At 49.0% G+C, this 20,715-nt stretch overlaps 2 protein-coding genes across 5 annotated transcripts in view; one reads left to right on the forward strand and one right to left on the reverse strand.

The window, feature by feature from the left end:
• Window positions 1-20,715, reverse strand: part of Wnt5b (Wnt family member 5B) — a 136,085-nt gene that overhangs the window by 51,849 nt on the left and 63,521 nt on the right. The gene's annotated exons all lie outside the window — the stretch shown is intronic.
• Fbxl14 (F-box and leucine rich repeat protein 14) lies at window positions 10,801-14,555 on the forward strand. 4 transcript variants are annotated; one of them, XM_045137206.1, is made up of 3 exons: window positions 10,801-10,942; window positions 11,044-12,051; window positions 13,436-14,555. In XM_045137206.1, exons 2-3 carry the CDS (start codon window positions 11,117-11,119, stop codon window positions 13,521-13,523), a joined length of 1,023 nt encoding a protein of 340 aa, XP_044993141.1. In that variant the 5' UTR covers window positions 10,801-10,942; window positions 11,044-11,116; the 3' UTR covers window positions 13,524-14,555. The 4 variants fall into 4 exon arrangements, with proteins under 4 accessions (XP_044993141.1, XP_044993137.1, XP_044993139.1 ...); XM_045137202.1 differs by having other exon boundaries at window positions 10,802-12,051; XM_045137204.1 differs by having other exon boundaries at window positions 10,802-12,046.

Genomic DNA, 20,715 nt, shown 5'->3' on the forward strand with positions numbered 1-20,715 from the left:
TCTGAAGTTCCTTTGCAACAGCTGGAGGCCTTGGCATGCCCATTCTCTCTCCCCTGCCCATTTCTCTCTCTCAAATAAGGAAAAATAATAAAATAAATAAAGCCTGTGTTAGTTTGTTTTTCACAATGCTATTTCAGTGTTCATACCAAAGGAACATGGTCTGAAAAACCAAGATGGGAGGAGTGGAGACCATAGGCCCTCTCTGCTTTTTTTTTTTTGTTTGTTTGTTTGTTTGTTTGTTTTTCGAGGTAGGGTCTCATTCTAGCTCAGCCCGACCTGGAATTCACTATGGAGTCTCAGGGTGGCCTTGAACTCACGGTGATCCTCCTACCCCTGTCTCTCGAGTGCTGGGATTAAAGGCGTGCGACACCACGCCCGGCTTTTCTGCATTATTTTTACTAAAAGGGGAGAATCTTTAAGATGTGTTGGCTTGGGTTTTGGGCATTGATTCCAGGGCCGCCCACATTCTAAATGTATACACTACCAGATGAGTATAATTTAGCCGGGCGTGGTGGTGCACGCCTTTAATCCAAGCACTAGGGAGGCAGAGGTAGGAGGATCACCATGAGTTTGGGGACCAGCCTGAGACTACATGGTGAGTTCTAGGCCAGCCTAGGCTGGGAGTGAGACCCTACCTCGAAAAACCAAAATAAATAAATAAATAAAAATAAAAAAGCCTGGTGTGGTGGCGCATACCTTTAATCTCAGCACTCGGGAGGCAGAGGTTATGAGGATCACCGTGAGTTCGAGGCCACCCTGAGACTACATAGTGAATTCCAGGTCAGCCTGGGCTAGAATGAAACCCTACCTTGGAAAACAAAACAACATAGGAAAAAAAAAAAAAAGCAAAGCTTGTGCTGGGTACCTGGGCTCTCATACTGTAGTCCCCAGGCCGGGGTCAACAGTAGCAGTGACACCTGAACTGTCAAGAAAGCACAGTCTGCCCGTCCAGCCTTCAGGATCCAGAGCTGTGAAGGCAGGTTTGATGCCATATTAGGAAGGCTGTGGGCAGGGCGGGAAAGACTTGAGTCAAAGGCACAGGTGCTGGCAGCTGGGTCCTTTGGCTTTGCTGGCAAGCATCTTAACTGCTAAGCCATCTCTCCAGCCCATAAAATGGCATTTCTTTCTTTCTGTCTGTCTTTTTTTCTTTTCCCTTGGTTTATTTTTTTAATATTTTTTTATTTATTTATTTGAGAGCGACAGAAAGAGGAGATAGAGAGAGATAATGGGTGCACCAGGGCCTCCAGCCACTGCAAACAAACTCCAGACGCGTGCGCTCCCTTGTCCATCTGGCTAATGTAGGTCCTGGGGAAATGAGTCTCAAACCAGGGTTCTTAGGCTTCATAGGCAAGTGCTTACCGCTTGGGATTAAAACCCATACATGGCTTTTTTTTTTTTGGTATGGTTTGGTTTGGTTTTTTGCTCTAGGCCAGGCTGACCTGAAACTCACTATGTAGTCTCAGGTGGCCTCGAACTCATGGTGATCCACCTACCTCTGTTTCCAGAGTGCTGGAATTTAAGGAATGCATCAGCATGCCTGGCTACTTTTTTTTTTTTTTTAATTTGTTTATTTGAGAGAGAGAGAGGCAAATAAAGATAGAATGGGCACACCAGGGCCTTCCAGCCACTGCACATGAACTTCACATACATTTGCCACCATATGCATCTGGCTTACGTGAGACTTAGAGAATCAAACCTGGGTCCTTAGGCTTCACAGGTAAGCACCTTAACTACTCAGCCATCTCTCTGTATAGTGCTGGATTAAAGGCATGCAGCACCACACCTGGCTCCAACTTTAAAAAATTTTATTTTTATTTTTATTTATTTATTTGAGAGTGACAGACAGAAAGAGGCATATAGAGAGACAGAAAGAGACAGAATGGGCACACCAGGGCCTCCAGCCACTGCAAACAACTCCAGATGTGTGCGCCCCCTTGTGCATCTAGCTAACGTGGGTCCTGGGGAATCGAGCCTTGAACTGGGATCCTTAGGCTTCACAGGAAACTACTTAACTGCTAAGCCATCTCTCCAGCCCCCTTTTGAAAAAAAATTTTATTTGTTTTATTTGATAGAGAGAAAGAGATAGAATGGGCACACCAGGGCCTCCCAGCCACTGTAAATGAACTGACTCTACATGAGTATTGGGGAATCAAACCCTGGTCCTTAGGCTTTGCAGACAAGTGCTTTAACCTCTGAGCCATCTCTCCAGCCCCCAAACTAACTTCTGTTTCACAGATGAGGACCTAAATCTCACCAAATTTGTGGCGTGTGTGTGTAGATGGATGCACGCTGCATAAGTATGTGCAGGTCAGAGGAAAGTACAAGTGTCTTCCTCTACTGCTCTTCTACGTTATTTCCCCAAGACAGTCTCTCTCCAAAGAGTTTCACTTTTTTTTGGGTAGACTGGCTGACCCGGGAGCCCCAGAACCCTCCTGTCTGCTCCATGACAGCTGGAGTTACAGGCCTGTGAGACCACGCCCAGCTTTGGACATGGGTGTCGGAGGTGGGTGCTGGAGATCAAACTCATGTCCTCATGTTTGTACCCATGGATCCATCTTCCCCTGACACTTTAAATCACAGACTATGACACTTTAAGACACAGACTATGGGATGAACTATCACGGGACAGTCAGGGTTCAAATGCACAGCTTGAAGTGTGGGGTGAATTTAGCTGTGACGATGGTGATGGGACATGCTAGGGAGTCCCTGTCACAGGTGTCACAGGCAAGGACTCCCGAGGGGCCAAATGAGGCCTGCCTTTCCCCTCAACAACATCAAGCTGTTGTCACAGAAGACAATAAAAAAAGAGTTTTGTTTTTTTTCTCCCCAAGGCAATCATTAAAACAGAGAAGTCCAGAGCATGAACTGAAATTTTCTGACTTCAGACAGACATTGGCTACCAATTTCAGATAAATCTGAGTAAAATCAAAATTTCTCATTCTTTTTTTTCTCTCCCTGAGGTAGGGTCTCACTTTAGGCCAGGATAACCTGGAACTCACTGTGTAGTTCCAGGCTGGCCTCGAACTCACAGTGATCCTCCTACCAGCAAAGAAAAATTAATTATTCTTTTTTTTTTTTTTGTCTCCTGAGGTAGGGTCTCACTCTAGCTCAGGCTGACCTGGAATTCACTGTGTAGTCTCAGGGTGGCCTCAAACTTATGATGATCCTCTTACCTCTGCCTCCATAGAGAACACCAGACATTCTCCTCTGGACTCCATAGGTATGCACATGGGGCACTGAATATGACACACACACACACACAAAACCTACTACACACATGCAAAAACGTGACCCTGCCAGCTGCCTCATTATGAAGAACCACAGCAATAAAGGCCCATGTGCAGTTGCTATTATAATGTACTTGTGCTTCCCAAGCAAGAAAGAACCCGAGCCTGCTCCCTCGTAAGATTTCCATCATATGCAAATATGACATGACGTGCTGTTATTGTGTCTTTGATTTGTATTTCCATAATAACTGGAGATGTTAGCATCTTTTTATATGTGCTTGGTGGCCATTTGTAAAGCTTCTTCGGAAACACTGATCTATTCAAGTTACTTGCCCATTTATTTTTACTTATTATTATTTTTATTGATTTGGTTTTTGAGGTAGGGTATTGCTCTAGCCCAAGTTGACCTGGAATTCACTATGTAGTCTCAGGGTGGCCTCAAGTTCACTGCGATCCTCCTACCTCTGCCTCCCAAGGGCTGGGATTAAAGGCGTGTACGACCATTTATTTATTATTTATTTATTAACAGGCTTCTTAGAAGATTACTGCTTTAGGCCACTGAGAAATCCTGCTGGAACTGAGTTGATAACCTCCTCCATGTAGACCAGCTGACAGAAAGCTGGAAGAAGCCATTCTGCATGCAGTTCAATGGGGGAGAGAGAAATCACCAGTGAAGATACTCAACAGTGAACACTACAAGCCTTATATTTGGCCAGCCAGGCCAAATGAGCCAATGGGTGCAGTAATGGCACGTCTGTCATGGTGAAAACCTCTAATTGGACTGGAGGCCCACTCCATGGGAGGGAACGCATCCCTGATACTGAAAACCTAAAACAGGGGGAGTCATGAGCCCTAGGGGTATAACTTTTGCTGCTGTCTGGCCAAATGTATATAGTATGCTCATCAAACTACCCAGTAAGCAATTCTCTTGCTGTTAATACCTATATATTAATGCTACTCTCACTTTTGGTTGAGAACCTTCTCTTTTCAGATGGCAGTGACCTTAGGATAACTCAGAAGGCATCATGGTGCTGGGAAGAAGTGACAGCACTGCAATATCTGTATCACACCTTCCAAGGCTCAGAGTCTAATGTGGAAGAGGTGGCGGAAAGAATGAAAGAACCAAAGGAAGGGTAGGACTCCTTACAACAAAATACTCTCTCGTTTAGAGATACTTAGGAATGAGCTGGGGATGTAGCTCTGTTGACAGAGTACTTGCCTAGCATGCACAGGGTTAGTTTGATCCCCAGCACCACATGGTACACACCTGTAATCCCAGTATTTGGGAGGTGAAGGCAGGGAGATCAGAAGTTGATGGTCATCCTTGGCCACACAGCAAATTTGACACCAGACTGAGCAACATGATCCTGTCTCAATAATAATAATAATAATAATAATAATAATAACAACAACAACAATAATAATGGGGCTGGAGAGATGATTTAGTGGTTAAGTCACTTGCCTGTGAAGCCTAAGAACTCCTATTTGAATCTTCAGGTGCCACATAGCCAGACGCCCAGTGACGCAAAGTGCACAATGATGCACATGCGCCACAAAGGGGCGCATACATCTGGGTTTCGTTTGCAGAGGCTGAAGGCCCTGTAGGCCAATTTTCTCTCAAGTGGGCTCTCTCTCACACATTAAAAAAAAAAAAAAAAAAAAAAGGCCAGGGGCTGGAATGATGGCTTAGAGGTTAAGGCATTTGCCTGCAAAACCAAAGGACCCAGTTTCAATTCCCCAGGACCCACGTTAGCCAGATATTCAAGGTGGCGCATGCCTCTGGAGTTGGTTTGCAGTGGCTAGAGGCCCTGGCATGCCCATTCTCTCTCTGTCAAAAAGCAAGCAAGCAACCAAGCAAACAAACAAGCAGGGGCTGGAGAGATGGCTAAGTGGTTAAGGCATCTGCCTACATAAGCTAAAGGATCCCAGTTCTACTCTCCAGGACCAACATAAGCCAGATACACAAGGGGGCACATGCATCTGGAGTTCATTTGTAGTGGCTAGAAGCCCTGGTGTGCCCATTCTCTCTCTCTCACTGCAAACAAACTCCAGACGCGTGTGCCCCCTTGTGCATCTGGCTAACATGGGTCCTGGGGAATCGAGCCTCGAACCAGGGTCCTCAGGCTTCATAGGCAAGCACTTAACCGCTAAGCCATCTCTCCAGCCACACACACACACACACACACACACACACACACACACACACACACACATATTTTTTTAAAGGAAAAGAACAAGAAGAGAACTAAAAAATAATTAAAAAAAAAAACAAACAGGGCTGATCCAGGTGTGGTGTCATACAACTTTAACCCCAGCACTCAGGAGACAGAAGTAGGAAGATCGCTGTGAGTTCAAGGTCAGCCTGGGACTACAGAGTTAGTTTCAGGTCAGCCTAGACCAGAGTGAGATCCTACCTCATAAAACAAACAAACAAAAACAGAGCTGGGAAGATGGCTCAGTGGATAAGGGTTTGACACACAGGCTTTAATAATCTCAGCATGTCCGTGATGAGATGAAAGGCAGAGGGAATTCCTGGAATCTCTAAGGCCAGCACAGTGGTGAAGAACCAGAGTGAGACCCTACCTCAAAACAAAGCGAGAGGGGAGGATCGGCCTCAGAACTGACCCCTGAGCTCCTCACATCATGGCACGTGTGACCCCATACTCACACTCATGAATATATGCACATGTAACAAAAAATAAATAAAATTATAAAATAAAAACAACAACAACAAAAACACCTTCCAGGCAAGATGTGCCCATTGGAGCAATATGGCATGTCTGTTACGGGGATAGACCAACCACTTAAAATTAGTTATTTATTTATTTGAGAGAAATAGGTTGATACAGGCAATAGGCATGACAGGGCCTCATGCCACTGCTAGTGAACTCCAGAACACATGTACACTTTGTGCATCTGGCTTTACGTGGGTATTGGGGAATCAAACCCAGGCTTTCAGGCTCTGCAAGCTTAACCAAGTCTTGCCAGTTCCCAACTACTTTCTGATTGGCTTTGAGGTTTGTCTGCAGGAGGTAATTTATGCCTGATAGTATAAGCTTAGTCAAAAATCTGTGGACGATTGGGCTGGAGAGATGGCTTAGTGGTTAAGCACTTGCCTGAGAAGCCTAAGGACCCCGGTTCCAGGCTCGGTTCCCCAGGTCCCATGTTAGCCAGATGCACAAGGGGGCGCACGCGTCTGGAGTTCATTTGCAGAGGCTGGAAGCCCTGGCGCGCCCATTCTCTCTCTCTCCCTCTATCTGTCTTTCTCTCTGTGTCTGTCGCTCTCAAATAAATAAATAAATAATTAAAAAAAAATCTGTGGACGAGGGACTGGAAAAATTGCTTAGCAGTTAAGGTGCTTGCCTTCAAAGCCCAAGGACCCAGGTTCAATTCCCCACTACCCACGTAAGCCAGATGTACAAGTGGGCACATGTGTCTGGAGTTTGTCTGCAGTGGTTGGAGGCTCTGACATGCTCATTCTCTCTCTATCTTACTCTTTGCCTCTCTCCCTTCCTTTCTCTCAAATAAGTAAATAAATAAAAGCCAGGCATGGTGGCACATGCCTTTAATCTCAGCACTTGGGAGGCAGAGGTAGGAGTATCACTATGAGTTTAAGACCACCCTGAGACTACATAGTGAATTCTAGGTCAGCCTGGGCTAGAGTGTGACCCTACCTTGAAAAACCAAAATAAATAAATAAATAAAATGCTATAAAAAAAAAATCTATACATGAGACAGGGTGTGAAGGCACAGGTCTTTAATCTCAGCACTTGGGAGAAAGAGGTAGGAGGATCACTGTGAGTTCGAGGTCACCCTGAGACTACATAGTGAATTCCAGGTCAGCCTGGGTTAGAACGAGACCCTACCTCAGAAAGCAAAAATAAAACAAATCCTGTGGATGGGCAGGTCATAGGCTGGAAGGGGCAAGCTCCTATTGTTGTTTTGCTCAATGGACATGTCGTGCCTGTCAAGCAGAGGTGGGAGGATCGCCATGAGTTCAAGGCCACCCTGAGACTACATAGTGAATTCCAGGTCAGTCTGAGCTCGAGTGAAACCCTACCTTAAAAAACAAAACAACAAAAAAAAATTATTATTTATTTGAGAGCCAGAAAGCAGCAGACTCAGAGAGAATGGGTGCACCAGGGCCTCCAGTCACTGCAAACAAACTCTAGACACATGCACCCCCCCCCCCCTTGTGCAACGGGCTTACACGGATACTGGGGAGTCAAACCTGGGTCCTTAGGCTTCACCGGCAAGCACCTTAACCACTAAGCCATCTCTCCAGCCCAAAAAACGGAATTGATTTTAAAAACCAACAGAATGGAGGAGGAAGTACATAAGATGCTTTGGATTAAGACCCTGGCATAAACACAAACATTGCAATACCCAGTGAACTGGCTACTTGTCTCACTGTTGGGGCAGAATCTGACTAGAAACTGCTTCAGGAAGAGTTATTTTGGCTTCCAGTTCCATGGTGGTGGGAAAGGCAAGGCAGGTCTGCTCTACACATTGCCCCCAGTCAGGAAGCAGAAAGTCAACAGGAAGCAGGGCTGGGATATAGCACCTCCAAGGCCTGCCCCTCAGTGACCCACTTCCTCCAGCAAGGGCCCACCTCCTAAAGATTCCACAACCTTCCCAAGCAGCTAAGGTCCAAGTAGTCAATTGCATGAGCTTATGGGGACACTGTACATTCAAACCACAACATTCCAGGCATTAAAAAAAAAAATTGAGGGGGGCAGATTTCATGTGTTTAAAGGTTTAAACCGAAGTGATAAACAATAGAACTCATTTGCGCCCACAAGACTATAATCTCGAATATTCCCTTGTGACACTGTACATCAGGATGGTGACTAAGAGTGTAGAACATTATTCCAGAAAGGTGAGAAAAGTCTCTGGCCCTAAAACCATGTGAATTGTGGGAGACTACAAGCAGGCTAGAGTATTTGCCTCTGCATTTCCTGATTTAGGGAAGGAGTGTGTTGGGGTGGGGGTGGGGGTTGCGAGGCAGTGTTTATTGTGCATATTAATGATTTTTTTTTTTTGAGGTAGGATCTCACTGTAGCCTAGGCTGACCTGGAATTCACTGTGTAGTCTCAGGGTGGCCTCGAACTCACAGCAATCCTACCTCTGCCTCCTGAGTGCTGGGATTAAAGGCTTGCGCCACCACTACTGGCTATATTAATGAGTTTGTATGTGCTTGGGTCTAGGAAAAGAGGAGTGGCCAAAGGTTAATATCATATCCTAAATATGGAACCCATTGAAAAATCTTGTTCAGGGGGATGGGGAGATAGCTTAGTAAATAAAGGTGGCGGCTTGCAAAGCATGCCAGCCAGGATTCGATTCCACTCACAGAACGCTGGACAGGCATGTTTCTAGCAGCAAGAGATCCTGCCCCACCCCATACACAAATAAGTGAAACTAAAATTTAAAAACATCTCGCTCAGGCTCCCAGAGTCAATGAAATAGTTTTCCAATAGATGCCTGCTTACCTTGTGTTTAATTAAGAATACGGTGGTGGCGCATGACTTTGATCCCAACACTCAGGAGGCAGGGATAGGAGGACTGCCATGGGTTCAAAGCCAGCCTAGGACTTACAAAGTGGCTAGAGTGAGACCCTGCAGGACAATCGAAGATACCAGACATCAACCTCTGGCCTCACCTAAAGCACGCATATGTGGCTACAATCCTATGAATGCATGTACACACACACACACACACACACACACACACACACACACACACACAGGTTTCTGTGTTTTTCCTGACCTAAAAATTCTTGGCTTGGAAGTAAACATGAAATTCTGAAATGCGGGCTGGAGAGATAGCTTAGCGGGTTAAGCGCTTGCCTGTGAAGCCTAAGGACCCCGGTTCGGGGCTCGATTCCCCAGGACCCACTTAGCTAGATGCACAGGGGGCACACGCGCCTGGAGTTCGTTTGCAGTGGCTGGAAGCCCTGGTGCGCCCATTCTCTCTCTGTCCCTCTCAAATAAATAAAACAGGAAAAAATCTTTTTAAAAAATTCTGAAATGCTAGGCTCTGTGTGGATATATAAGACCCAGGGGCCAGATCTAAAATACAACATTGCCCATAAAATAAAGTTCATAGAGCAAGACAGCTGGAACATCTTCGGTCTAATCAGAGGTTCGTTCTGTTCTGTTCTGCTGTGCGGTCCGGAGTGTGTGCAAGGCGGATACAGGGAGGGGAACCAGGTCCAGGGGAAGGTGTCCCGGCCAGCGGGCAAGTGGGCAGCTCGGGGCAGGGCAGGGAGGCCGCACAGTTATGGCCATGGAGGGAAATTTGAAGAAATCAAGTACCAGGCAAATGCACTCACGGGTGGGGGGGGGGGGCGGGTAGTTGTCGGAAAACAACCAGACCTCAGAAGGCAGGATGGATGGTCCTAGAAAAACTCCAGAACCAAGGCTAGGGCAGCACGGTGTGAAATTCAGCGAAATAAAACCCAGTTTCTTCCCCGCCTCCACCCCCAGCTTAAGGCCCAAGCCTGGAGAGAAAGGAATGGTGGGAAGGGTTTGGGGACATAAGGACAGTGAAGCCCGACGGAGGGAGGGAGAGAGGAAGGGTGGTGTCCTCCGAGCGCAGCCCCGGGGAGGAGGGGCTGGCGAGGGCCCCCGCAAGCCGCTCTCCCCGCCCTCGTCCGGCACCGACCGGGTTAACGCTCGGCGGCCCGGGGCAGAGCTGTGTTTCCCGGGAAACGGCTCCGCCAGTTCCGGCGGGCGGGCGGGCGCGTACCATTCGCGGGGGAGGGCGCGAGCGGGCGGGCGCGTACCATTGCGCGGGGGAGGGCGCGGGCGCGCGGGCGCGTACCATTGCGCGGGGGAGCGCGCGGGCGGGCGGGCGCGTACCATTGCGCGGGGGAGGGCGCGAGCGCGCGGGCGCGTACCATTGCGCGGGGGAGGGCGCGAGCGCGCGGGCGCGTACCATTGCGCGGGGGAGCGAGCGCGCCGGGGGAGCGAGCGCGAAGGGCGCAGGCGAGCACACGGCGGCGGCCCGGGGCCGACTTTCGGAGCGCTGCCGCCGGCTCGCCCCGCTCGTACCCGTCGGCGTCCCGGATACAGGCTCGTCCTGCCCACGGCTTCTCCCCCCCCCCATACACCCCCTCCCCGGGGGCGGCCTCCGGCTCCTCCCCGTTCCCTCCCCACCCTCCCCCCTCACCCCCGCCAGCGCGCGGAGCCCGAGTGCCCAGGGCCCGGGGCTGGGCGGTGTGAAACGCGGGCGGGCGCGCGACAGACAAAGGCGGCGGCAGCAGGACGCGCTGCGGAGCCCCGGCCTCGCCGGTGCAGCGGCAGCAGCGTCCGGGCGGAGGATGCGGCAGGGCGCGGGCCAGCAGCAGCAGCAGCAGCGGCGGCGGCGGCCGGGCGCGGCGCCCTCCCCGCCCGGGATGTGAGGCCTGCAGCGGACGCGCGGGGGAGGGCAGGGCGGGGAGGCGGCAGGAAGGAAGCGCGGAGCACGGTCGCGCCGGGAGGAGGAGGAGGAGGAGCAGTAGCAGCAGCGGCGGCGGCGACCCGAGCCGGAAGGCGGGGAGGGGCCGGCCGTGGGCCCCCGGCGGCGGTGGTGGCCGTGGCCGGCTCTCGGCGCCGCCTCCGCCAGGCGCCCGCCGCACCAAGAAGATGGAGACCCACATCTCGTGCTTGTTCCCGGAGCTGCTGGCCATGATCTTCAGCTACCTGGACGTGCGGGACAAGGGTCGAGCGGCGCAGGTGTGCACGGCGTGGCGGGACGCCGCCTACCATAAGTCGGTGTGGCGGGGGGTGGAGGCTAAGCTGCACCTGCGCCGGGCCAACCCGTCGCTGTTCCCCAGCCTGCAGGCCCGGGGCATCCGCCGCGTGCAGATCCTGAGCCTCCGCCGCAGCCTCAGCTACGTGATCCAGGGCATGGCGAACATCGAGAGCCTCAACCTCAGCGGCTGCTACAACCTCACGGACAACGGCCTGGGCCACGCGTTCGTGCAGGAGATCGGCTCGCTGCGCGCGCTCAACCTGAGCCTCTGCAAGCAGATCACCGACAGCAGCCTGGGCCGCATAGCCCAGTATCTCAAGGGCCTGGAGGTGCTGGAGCTGGGAGGCTGCAGCAACATCACCAACACGGGCCTTCTGCTCATCGCCTGGGGGCTGCAGCGCCTCAAGAGCCTTAACCTGCGCAGCTGCCGCCACCTCTCGGATGTGGGCATCGGGCACCTGGCCGGCATGACTCGCAGCGCGGCCGAGGGCTGCCTGGGCCTGGAGCAGCTCACCCTGCAGGACTGCCAGAAACTCACGGATCTGTCTCTGAAGCACATCTCGCGGGGGCTGACGGGCCTGAGGCTTCTCAACCTGAGCTTCTGCGGGGGCATCTCGGACGCGGGCCTCCTGCACCTGTCGCACATGGGCAGCCTGCGCAGCCTGAACCTGCGCTCCTGTGACAACATCAGCGACACGGGCATCATGCATCTGGCCATGGGCAGCCTGCGTCTCTCCGGGCTGGATGTGTCGTTCTGTGACAAGGTCGGGGACCAGAGTCTGGCTTACATTGCCCAGGGACTGGACGGCCTCAAGTCCCTGTCCCTCTGCTCCTGCCACATCAGTGACGATGGCATCAACCGCATGGTGCGGCAGATGCACGGGCTGCGTACGCTCAACATCGGGCAGTGTGTGCGCATCACGGACAAGGGCCTGGAGTTGATCGCCGAGCACCTGAGCCAGCTCACGGGCATAGACCTGTACGGCTGCACCCGGATCACCAAGCGCGGCTTGGAGCGCATCACGCAGCTGCCCTGCCTCAAGGTACTCAACCTGGGACTCTGGCAGATGACGGACAGTGAGAAGGTCAGGTGAGGGCGGCAGCGCCAGCTCCCCCGTCCCGCCCTGTGCATCTTCCCTCCACCGTCCCTGCACACTCGCGCGCACTCACACGTCGATCGTAGCAGTGTGGCCGCGATGGGGCGGATGACACGAAGCCTGGGCTTTTTTTTTTTTTTTCTCCTCCCCGCCCCCACCCCAGCCGCCCCTCTCCACTCCCAGCCCTTTCCCATCGCGTTCTGCTGCTTCCCCTGGCCCACTTCCTTTTCTCCTTTGCCTGCAGGGCAGACATGGCCTCTGCTGCCCCCACTCCCCCCTCCTCCTCTGCAGGGTCTGGAGACTGATTTCAGCCACCCCAACTGCATCCCCTGCACTGCATCTCGAAAAGGGGTGGTGGGGGGGGGGGGTCAGGGAGTCCTTTCAACCCTGAGAAGTGAGGAAGATGTCTTGTCTTCACTTCGCTTTCATTTGAATACTGTGATCTGGTTTTTATTTTGATACGTGTAAAAAGGAAACCCAACTACAACGGCCTTTTCACCCCCTTTTTCCACATTGTAACCAGTTCCGGTCTCTTCTCATCACTACTGCAGTTCTCTGCGACTCACCCTCGCTTAAGTTTTTAATCTGCTTGCCTCTTAGGGTTTTTTTTTTTCAATTTGAAGTTAGGGTCCTTTTTTCTGCTGAGTATATTCTAATATATATATATATAATATGTGTATATATTATATATATATATAGTATGTGTGTGTCTGGCTACCTCGTTTTAGTTTACTTTTTTTCTCTGAAGCCCTGGAATTCTACAAGAGAGATATTTTGAGATTGAAACATTTTTGTGCCTAGACTGGAAAGATGTCCACTGGGTTTTGTCCTTTTATTTTTTTTTTTTTTCCCTTTTGGCTTCTTCCCAACCTCCATCTGCCCAGTGTCCCACTTCCACATTCTGGCTATGACTTTTTTTCCTTGTCCATTGGGACTTGAGGACTCAACCATGTTTCTTGATTTAATTTATAGCACAAATGTGTGGGAGACATGAAAATGGAACTGCCTTTCTGTTTGTTTGAGATGCAGATTGTGTCTTGAAGATGAATTTTATATATGCAGATGCCCTACCCACACCCTCTTATAAATTTCCCCACAAAGAGGTCACACAGTGAAGCTTCCTTTCCTTTTGGAAGTAGAGCTTAGAGATGGCCTCCTGAGAGCCTGAGGCTGTGGTGTAAAGGAGAGACTGGATTTCACATCTTAATCTGTGTTCGGTTAATAAAATGGGAGCGTTTGGGTTCAAAAAACTTGTTTCTAAATGGAGGAATAGCTGAGTTTATTTTGGTGAGGGTTGGGGCTTGTGGCTTTAAAAAAAATCGCTTTTGAGTAGGATGTATATTTTTGTTGGATTTTGTTTATTTTTTTTTTTTTTAGAGTCCTCCACAGCGACAAGAGAGACCATGGAGTTAAAGAAACCCAGAGACCTTTATCAATTGATTGTACTGTTTGTGAATTTGTATAAATGATAACAAAGATCCTCTTAAAACGTTTATATTCTTACAGTAAAAGGTTAAACTGATATTTATATAATAAAAGAGGAAATATGAAGTATGTTTTTGAAAAAAAAAAGCACACACAAAAGAAAAACTCCTTGTATCTGTGAATTATTTTTGAAGCATTGTGTGTTGGGTACATGCCAAAGTGGGAGGTGCCCAGTGTACAGGCTAAGCGGAAGTAAGGGTTAGAATTGGGTTTGTCCATGTGGTGTGAATAAGCTCATAGTTAAGAATAACTATAGTTTCTTCTGTGTAACATTTACCATTGACATTACAAATGTTCTGTTTCTAGGAATGTGATTAGACTGGAGATTTCTAGAACTTCTGGATTTAACTGTCAAAATGGAAATTGAAGGAAAGTGAAACAAAATGAAACTTAAAAAAAAAAAAAGGTTAGACTTCTAAGAGTCACAATTTCCCCAAGTGACTTTGGGGGGGGGGCGTGTTTGGGCATGTGGGAATGAGATCTAGGGGTAATAGTGAAAGGCTCTTGGCCTATCGGAGTAGGTGAGAAAACGGGTGTCTTTCCCCTCAGAGCCCAGTGTGAAGGGTGGAGGGAGCAGAACCTTTGTCCAGTAAAAGTTGAAAGCCCTGTCCTGGCTGCCTGGCCCAGTCATGCGTACTGGGTGAGCAGGTCCAGGGGCAGCCCACTCCCCTCTTTAACATTCCCCTCCAGGCCTGGCTGCCTCCAGGCACTGTCCTGGGGGTAGGGAGGCAAGCCAGGAGTTGGTGCATATTTGCATTTCAAGCACTTTTCCAGAGCCCATGCTGGCCACTTAGAGCTGTTGAGGGTTCTGAGGCTGAATTCCTTACAGATAAATAAGCAGCCCGTAATTCTAGCAAAGAGCTCTCTTTGAAAGACAATAAACTGTCTGACATCTTGTGACTAGGGCTGCGGTGACCTGAGAGCTCTAACATTGGAGTCATTCATAATCTTGGTGAGCCTTGTTTTTAAGATCACTTTTTCTTTTTAAGCCAAAAAAAAAAAAAAAAATACAGATCCCTCAACAGCTGATATGAGTGGTACAAAACTTTGCTGTATCAACCCCTCTTTTCCAGGGGGAGGGCTAGAGTCCAGGTTTCCCTGGGTAAGGCTGTTGTAAAGTTTCCAGCCTTGGTCTGGACATTTTCCAGAAGCTGTGTTCCCTTGTGGAGTCACTCAGCCCACCCTATATTCACCCTCCTCTTTGGGGAAAGTGAATCTCTTCTCACTTGAGTTTCAGTGCTGTTGCTTAAAGAAATACAAGAACCCTAGTGAGAAGCGGATTGAATAGGGCTTGCTTCCTAGGCACTGGACATAGCTCATAGGGTTCCACAGCTGTAAGGTCCTAGCCTGTTTCTCTGTGGGACCTCATTGCCTCCCAGATTCAGTCAATAAAAATCTGAGCACTCCTAAATCAAACTGGGCTAACATTCCTCATTTAATAGGCAAAATAGAAGAGTCAGGTGTGGTGGTGCACACCTTTAAATCCCAGCACTTGGGAAGCAGAAGTAGATTACTGAGTTCAAGGCCACCCTGAGACTATATATAGTAAGTAAGTTCCAGGTCAGCCCGTGCTACAGCAAAACCCTACCTCAAAAAACAAACAAAAAGGTAAAATTATTCTGCCATCTGTAAGGCTAACTGTAACTTGTTTTCATTTTAATATACAAGCTTGATTAAAGGTAAGTTTAACATTTGGAAGACAAGAGTGTGGGTCTAGTGTCCTTGGCCTGAACAATATGTGGAGTCTCCCTGGAAAAGATGAATAAAGACTTATTATTGGCAGCAGAGACCAACTGCTTACCTCAACTCTTGTGAATGGGAAGAAATTAGTAAGAGAACTCATTTAGGCTTTTCATGGTATTCATAAATTTTAGTCCTCAAAGCAGCCCATTGACATGTGTCTCCCTGTTTTCCAGGTGAGGTATAACTTGCCTTAAGCGAGGGAGCTAGCCTAGCGTGGTGACACTGCCTTTAATCCCATCACTCGGGAAGGCAGAGGTAGGATTGCTGTGAGTTCAAGGCCAGCTTGGAACCAGAGTCAGCCTGGGCTAGAGTGAGACCCTACCTCAAAGCTTACCCCCCACCCCCAAAAAGTGAGGGGCCCAAGATTAGAACTAGCTCCCCTTATGCCTTAAGAGGGTACAAGTGCCCACTGGACTTTGGTTTTCAGTGAGATGACCCCAGAAGTGAGCAGAAAGTGATGTACAGTGTGTGGACCAGCCTGTGCCAGAGGCAGTACTTCAGAGGACGGTAGTTACTAGGGGCGTAGAAAGAGTGGATCCCCCTGCACTCGCACAGTAGAACAGACACCTTTTTGGGGGGGGAGGGGAGGGTCTTACTCTAGCCCAGGCTGACCAGGAATTCACTCTAGTTTCAGGGTGGCCTCGAACTCACGGCAATCCTCCTACCTCTGCCTCCTGAGTACTGTGATTAAAGGTGTGCGCCACCATGCCAGGCCAGACACCTTTTAAAAATACCAGAGAGAGGGAGAAGAAAAAGAATTAGTGGTCCAGGACCTCAGCTACTGAAATTGAGCTCTAGATCATAGTGGGCATGTGTGGCCTTGCGTTTTTCTCACTTTTTTTTTTTTTAAGGTAGGGTCTCACTCGAGCCCAGGCTGGCCTTGAACTCATATTGATCCTCCTACCTCTGCCTCCTGAGTGCTGTGATTAAAGGCATGCGCCACCACACCTGGTTTCCTTCACCTTTGTGTGTCTGACTTATGTGGGATCTGGAGAGTCAACCCTGGAGCCTTAGGTTTTGCAGGCAAGCACCTTAACCGCTAAGCCACCTCTCTAACCCAGAACACATACCTTCGAAGCACCTGGTATAGTTCAGTGGTAGAGCACTTGTCTACACACAGGGCCATGTATTGATCCCAGCACAATTATAGGGGATGGGAAGAGAGTGAGTTGCTGGGCCTGGAGAGATGGCTTAGTGGTTAAGGTGCTTGCCTGTGAAGCCTAAGGACCCAGGTTCAATTCCCCAGTAGCCAAGTAAAGGCACAGGCACAAGGCAGTGCATGTGTCTGCTGGAGTTTGTTTGCAGTGGCTAGAGGCCCTGGCACACCCATTCATTCTCTCTGCTTGCAAATAAAAATGATTCTTTAAAAATGTCATGGTGTAGGTATTTCCTGAAACAACTTAAAAGGCTGGAGATGATGGCTCATGTCTGTTATCTGAGCGCTCACATGCAAAGGCAGGAGGAATGCTTTATGTCTGAAGCCCCCCCCAGGGCTACATAGAGAGACCCTGCCTCAAATGCTTAAAAAGGACTGGGGAGAGGGCTTGGTGGTTAAAGGTGCCTACTAGCCAGATACAAAAAGTGGTGTATTCATTTGCAGTAGCAAGAGGCCCTAATGCATGCATGCTCATTAGTATGCTTTTTTTTTTTTTTTTTTTTTTTTTTTTCTTGAGGTAGGGTCTCACACTAGCCCAGCTGATCTGGAATATATTATGTAGTCTCAGGCTGGCCTGGAACTCTCAGTGATCCTCCTAACTCAGCCTCCCAAGTGCTTGGATTGAACGTGTGTGCCACCACGCCCAGCTCATGTGCAAATATTTATTTGGAAAAGACAGTATGGGCACACCAGGGCCTCCTGCCACTGCAGACAAACTCAAGATGCCTGTGCCACTTTGTGCATCTGGCTTTACATGGATACTGGGGAATTGAATACGGGCTGTCAGGCTTTGATCACCAAGCTATTTTTTTTTTTTAATTTTATTTGAGAGTGACAGAGAGAATGGGCGTATCAGAGCCTCCAGCCACTGCAAACGAAGTCCAGATGCATGCGCCACCTTGAAATGGGGTCCTTAGGCATCACAGGCAAGTACTTAACCAGTAAGCCATCTCTCTAGCCCACTAAGGCATTTCTTAAACCCAAAAACTTAATTTTTTTTTGTTTATATATTTGAGAATGGCAGACACAGTAAAAGGCAGATAGAGAATGGGCATGCCAGAGTCTCCAGCCACTGCAAACAAACTCCAGACACAGGTGCCACCTCGTACATCTGGCTTACGTGGGTCCTGGAGAATTGAGCCTCGAACCAGGGTCCTTAGGCTTCGCAGGCAAGTGCTTAATCACTTAGCCCCCCCAAAAAACTTTTTAAAAAACATTTTTATTTATTTATTTGGAAGCAGAGAGAGAAGAGACATGAACTCCACTTGGTACATCTGGCTTTTTTTTTTTTCTTTCGAGGTAGCTCTGGCTCAGGCTGACCTGGAATTCACTACGTAGTCTCAGGGTGGCCTCGAACTCTCGGCGATCCTCCTACCTCTGCCTCCCGAGTGCTGGGATTATGTGCATCTGGCTAACGTGGGACCTGGAGAACCGGGCCTAGAACTGGGGTCCTTAGGCTTCACAGGCAAGCGCTTAACCGCTAAGCCATCTCTCCAGCCCACATCTGGCTTTTTTAAGAACCTTCTGAATAAGGGATCAGATTTGTGAAACACAAGCAAGATGTCATGCAGCTTTTGACAACTGTCTTTCCAGTCTGAAAGGAAAGGTCCTGGCTCCTGATCCTTTCTCTGTGCTACTGGGGACAGTGAAGCACTAGGGGAAGTCATATGTTCCTTTTTGTTGTTGTTGTTTGTTTGTTTTTCGAGGTAGGGTCTCACTCTAGCTCAGGATGACCTGGAATTCACTATGTAATCTGAAGGTGGCCTTGAATTTATGGCAATCCTCCTACCTCTGCCTCCTGAGCGCTGGGATTAAAGGTGTGCACTACCACACCTAGCACAAATTAGATTTTTTAAAAATATATTTAAGGGATATATATACATAATAGAGAGAGAAAGAAGAAAGGGTACATCAGGGTCTCTAGCCACTGTGAACAAACTCCAGACATATGCGCCACCTTATGCATCTTGGCTTGTGTGGGTACTAGGGAATTGAACCTCAGTCCTCAGGCTTGGTGAGCAAGTGCCTTAACCACTAACTCATCTCTCTATCCTTTGTTTTTTGAGGTAGGATCTCTGTCTAGCCCACGCTTACCTGGAATTCACTACGTAGTAGACTCAGGCTGGCTTTGATTTCACGGGGATCCTCCTACCTCAGCCTCCTGAGTGCTGGGATGAAAGGTTTGTGCCACCATGCCTGGGGGGGTGGGGGGATAGGTACACCAGGGCCTGCAGACATTGCAAACGAACTCCAGATACATGTGTCACTTTGTGCATCTGGTTTTATGTGGGTGCTGGGGAATGGAACTCGGGTCATTAGGCTTTGCAGGCAAGTACCTTAACCACTGAACCATCTCTCCAGCCCTCTTCCCCCCCTTTTATGAAGCAGGGTCTCACTGTAGCCCAAGCTGACCTGGAACTCACTCTAGCCCAGGCTGGCCTTGAACTCAATGGCAATCTTCCTATCTGGCATTATAGGTGTAAGCCATCATGACCGGCTAGTTAGATGCTTTGTTCAATTTATAGTTTTGTATTTAGACCAGTAGCAACAATTCACAATTTATTGCCGGCAGAAGCAAGGGTTAAGATCATGCATTCTCATCTTGGATGAAAAGATGGTTTCAAGATAGTTAGCCTTTAAAAAAAATTTTTTTTTAAATTTCAAATCACTTGTGAGTTCTGGCTCGGGCTGACCTGGAATTCACTATGTAGTCTCAAGGTGGCCTCAAACTTGCGGCAATCCTCCTACCTCTGCCTCCCGAGTGCTGGGATTAAAGGCGTGCGCCATCACGCCCAGCTTCAGAAATATTTTTTAATGTTTGTAAGTGGTGAGTTTTAGTCTTTTCTAGGGATTTGCTGAGTGGAGTTGCCTTTGTCAGCTCAGAGCATGCAAAGTCAAGTCTCCTAGCTAGTTGTGCAAGTTAAAATCAGCTTGCCGCCTTAACTGCGCAGCTAGAGGGGGCGCGCAACATCACTCTCCAGTGGAACAATGGGAGAGCATTATGCCTGTTGTTAACCCAGAAAAGGATGCATTTAGAGATATTTTATTTATTAGAATGAATGGGTGCACTAGGGCCGGCCTCCTGTGGCTATGGCAAATAACCCCAGATGCATGAGCCACTTTGTGCACCTGGCTTTACATGGGTTCTGGGGAACTGAACCTGTTTGTCAGACTTTTTATAAACGAGCGTCTTTAACCGGTAAGCCATCTCTCTCCAGCCAAATTTTTAATTTCCAAAACAGAGTCTCACTATGCAGCCCAGGCTGGCCCGAAACACACTCTCTTCCCACCTTAGCCTACTAAGTGCTGGAGTCACACGCATAACTCCAGCTAGGACATAAGAACCAGTGGCAGCGGTGGTAGTGCATGACCCTCATGGGCTTGACCCGACCCCAGCCCTGAATGGAAGAACTCCCAAGGATCTCTGTGTCTGTGATAGTGGAAAGCAGTGTACCTCAGTCACCGGGAAGGGCACTGGGTCAGTGGTGGCAGCGACAGAAAAACAGCCTAGTGAAGCCAGGCGTGGTGGTGCACGCCTTTAATCCCAGCACTTGGGAGGCACAGGTAGAAGGATCACTGTGAGTTTGAGGTCAGCCTGAGACTACATAGTGAATTCCAGGTCAGCCTGAGTTAGAGTGAGACCCTACCTCGAAAAACAAAACAAAACCAAAAACAGCCTAGTGAGAGTATCCCAGGTACCAATAAGGTCTACTGGATGAACTCTGTCAGCAGTGAGTTCAGTTTCTCTCTCTCTCTCTCTTTTTTTTTTTTTTTTTTTGAGGGGGAGGCTTTTGGGTAGGGTCTCACTTCAGCCCAGGCTGACCTGGAATTCACTCTGTAGTCCCAGGCTGGACTTGAACTCACAGTGATCCTCCTACCTTTGCCTCCTGAGTGCAGGGATTAAAGGCATGTGCCACCATGCCCAGTTAAATTTGTCTGTCTTGATATTTTTGTTGTCCCAGATCTGGCACATATGGTACATTTGGTTTTATAAATGGGTGAAGAAGCTTGACACAGTCGAAAGGAATTTGTGTAGGTGAGACACAAGGACTCAGCCTCAGAGTAGAGGCTGACATAGGTTTCAGTGTGCCCAGGAAGTGGTCAGGGTGTTGCTAGCTCTGAGACTGAAGAGCAGCACCCTGACTCCTCTCTTCAGAAAGGTCCTTCACTCAGGCTCAGGAGATGACTTGGGTTAAAGGCGCTTGCAAAGCCTGACAGCCTGGGTTCAAATCTCTTGTATCCATGGGAAGCCAGATACACAAAGTGGTGGCAT

Source organism: Jaculus jaculus, chromosome 18, assembly GCF_020740685.1.
Source record: "Jaculus jaculus isolate mJacJac1 chromosome 18, mJacJac1.mat.Y.cur, whole genome shotgun sequence".
Taxonomy (NCBI): domain Eukaryota; kingdom Metazoa; phylum Chordata; class Mammalia; order Rodentia; family Dipodidae; genus Jaculus; species Jaculus jaculus.